Source organism: Poecilia latipinna, unplaced genomic scaffold, assembly GCF_001443285.1.
Source record: "Poecilia latipinna isolate Pla-1442-1.1 unplaced genomic scaffold, P_latipinna-1.0 Scaffold3673, whole genome shotgun sequence".
Lineage (NCBI taxonomy): Eukaryota > Metazoa > Chordata > Actinopteri > Cyprinodontiformes > Poeciliidae > Poecilia > Poecilia latipinna.
The window spans coordinates 14,519-17,545 of NW_015116289.1; the positions used below are offsets into that span (position 1 = coordinate 14,519).

The following is a 3,027-nucleotide window of genomic DNA, read 5'->3' on the forward strand; positions in this document are numbered from 1 at the left end:
ATAACCTGGAAAATTATTCAAGTCTTCGAGCTGCGATGTCAGACGCTGGTTCCTGTTGAACGCAGCGGTTCAACAGGAACGCCACCTGGTAGTGACTCTCACACCGAACCTGCTTAAAGCTGCAACATCTAACTTAAAACATAAATTTTACACACGTATTAAAACTTTCGCTGTCCTAACATGAGACAGATAATCTCTAAAAAAATAATCGATCTCCTCCCTGTCCTGCATAATTACTCCGCTCAGTCAGAAACAGCCAATCAGAACTAGCAGTAATCAGCTAGCCGCCATGCTAACAGGAAGTTTTCATTCAGTAACTCTGGATTGTTTATTGTAATGGAACCTGTTTTTGCCTTTGAATGTTTTATACTTTAATTCTTTGGCAATGTTGAGAGGTTTTACTTTGACTTTTTGCATTATTAGCCTCTTCAGAGCCTTCATATGTTTTCAGTCTGTTAAAGATAGTATTATTGATAGCAGTACAATTTGCACAATGCCTGTTTTGTTTTTTTCTTGGAAATAGTTATTGAAAAACAAATTTTGTCTAAATTAAGGTGAATTCATGGTTCATTTCTCCACATAATGTAACCGGTAGTGTTTATAATTAAAAAAATAATAATTATGTGATCGGTATCGGTGATCGGCTCTCATGGGTGATTGGAATCAGAATTGGCAGGAAAAAACTTGATCGGCACATCTCTACTTTATATTAATTATCTTATTGTGAAGTGGGTGAAGACAGTTTACACCGAAGTTCCATTTCCTATTCTCACATTTTCTCTATTTTTCCCCAGTAACTTAAAAAAAACATACAGGAATGAAATACAATAGACGAAAGAGAACAAAATATAAACACTAATATAATATCTAAGGGAACATGTAAATTAGACTTGGTCATTGATCAATGTGGGACGTTCTCCAGACTTGAATGACTCCTAAATCTATCTGTAAATCTCATTGTTTTGATGCAGACATGGAAAGGTGTTGCTTTCACTGACGCAAGTAAATAAAGACTTCCTGGATGTTGTTTTTTCTGAGCTATAATAAGATATTACTCAGCTCTGCTGCTCTGAGGCTTGATTACCAACCAATGGAGCCCTGCAGGTGGCGTCAGTATTCACTTCCACAGAGTAATGCTGATTGGAACCTCAGGCTGATCTCTGTAAGCACAAACCTTTTACATAGCAGGACTCTGTTGGCAGGTTTATTATTTCTGTTATTAGCCTTTGTATTTCACGTTTTGCTCTTTTAGAGTTTGACAGCATTAAGTAATATCTTTCATTTAGAATGCCATGTCTCATGGGAGCTTCATTAAAATACCAGATGTGACGGATTGTCAGTACAGCAGCATTAGGGGTTTCCAGCTTCAAACACTGGAATAAGCTTAAAAATACAGTTGTATTAATTTCTGTTTTGGCTTGTATGTGTGTGCAGTCAAATGCTGACGTTGAGTTTTTGCAGATCGCAGAACTTGTGGCCACTGAATTCTTTGAACAGGGGGACAAAGAGCGTCGGGAACTGAACATTGAGCCTATTGTAAGAAGACAAATCCTAACTAACATATTGGAATTTATTCTGTCATATAACTTAAACTGCCAAATCAAGAAACTACAACTTATGCTTGGAATCATTTTATGCCTTTTACTTCAGGATCTTATGAATCGTGAGAAAAGAGATAAGATACCCAGCATGCAGGTTTCCTTCATTGATGCCATTTGTGTTCAGCTATATGAGGTAATTTGGACCCAACTGTCTCTGTCTTTTCCATCTAGTGATCCAAATGACTTTCAGACAAAAGCCACCCTATCATTTTCTGTCATTGTTGTTTTCACAGACCTTGGCTGGCTTATCAGAGCACTGCTGCCCTCTGCTGGAAGGGTGTCAGAAAAACCGGCAGCATTGGAAGCTTCTGGCTGAGGATTGTGAGAAAGGCCTGGTCAATGGCCTGGTGTGATCCAACTACAGTTTGGCTTCTGGAAAAACTGCTAATTTCAGGACTGCTTCCTGTGTCTCCCAGACTCACTAAGCATTCATAAGATTAGTATGATACTACAAATATGTGGACTATGGGCCTTTAACCATTTCTGAAAAGGGAAAGCCACCACAAGGTCTCAAATGTTATGTGGTTCTCACCAAGCAGTTCTTCCCACATCTGTCACTGCAATCATTCTATCCTCTCAAAGCTAAACGTTCTGGTGTGTTCCATTTATCTTGGAAGTCGGAGCTAAGATATGAGAACATAGGCGTAACTTCCTGAAGGCCTGGTCCCCACCAACATTTCCTACACATTTTTCTGTGCCTGCATATATTTGTGGACATTAACTCAGCAGCAGCTGCGCGCTGTGTACAAATATTAACAGCCAGTGGACGACTGCTTTTTAAAATTTCTTTGTAAAACGTAAATGGCGAGTCCGTTCAGTGAGCTAGTTGATAGGACATCACAAGACTTGCAGTGCTCCACATGCGCTATTGGTTTGCGTTGAGCCCAGAATATCGGTGGTCGGGGAAATGACACAGTCAAGCAAAAATCTGAAAAAAGGACACAGTGTTTTGCTATTAATTGAAAACTTTACAACAGCAAGATAAAGTCCAAGGGAATCACTTTTCACATGTCAGTAAAACATTTTAATTAAAGAAAGTGGGAGTAGGTTAGTTGCTGTAGCTTAACTTTGACAAACTTAGCATACCCAAGCTGCATAGTTCAGTGTGTTTCAGTTCAGTTAGCACAAAAATAAGGCGACCCACACATCTACTTTGTGACAGATTATCAGTAGAGCAGGTGTTTAAATTAGCTAATCAACCACCACAAGTGTTTAGGCAATTACTTTTTAATGGTCGCACAGAAATCTGTAACAGACTAAAAAAATTACCACACCAAGAAATACCAAAAGAAAACATTCAGTCTGTTTTTTTATGTTAATTCCTAATACACTTGAACTTAATCTTTGAGATGTTGTTTGACAGTTGCCTTGGCAACGGCTCTGTGTGTGACGTTAAGCTGAGACAGAATGGAAAAGAAAAAGAATA

The 3,027-nt window shown here is 38.6% G+C and overlaps 1 protein-coding gene across 1 annotated transcript in view; it reads left to right on the top strand.

The window, feature by feature from the left end:
• LOC106941437 (cGMP-specific 3',5'-cyclic phosphodiesterase-like) overlaps positions 1-3,011 on the top strand; it is a 17,514-nt gene extending 14,503 nt beyond the window's left edge. Inside the window, exons 3-5 of the mRNA XM_015024476.1 lie at positions 1,462-1,536; positions 1,651-1,734; positions 1,835-3,011. Of these exons, the coding sequence (XP_014879962.1) occupies positions 1,462-1,536; positions 1,651-1,734; positions 1,835-1,954 (279 nt within the window). The 3' untranslated portion in view covers positions 1,955-3,011. The remainder of the gene's footprint in view (positions 1-1,461; positions 1,537-1,650; positions 1,735-1,834) is intronic.
• Positions 3,012-3,027: the final 16 nt, after the last annotated feature.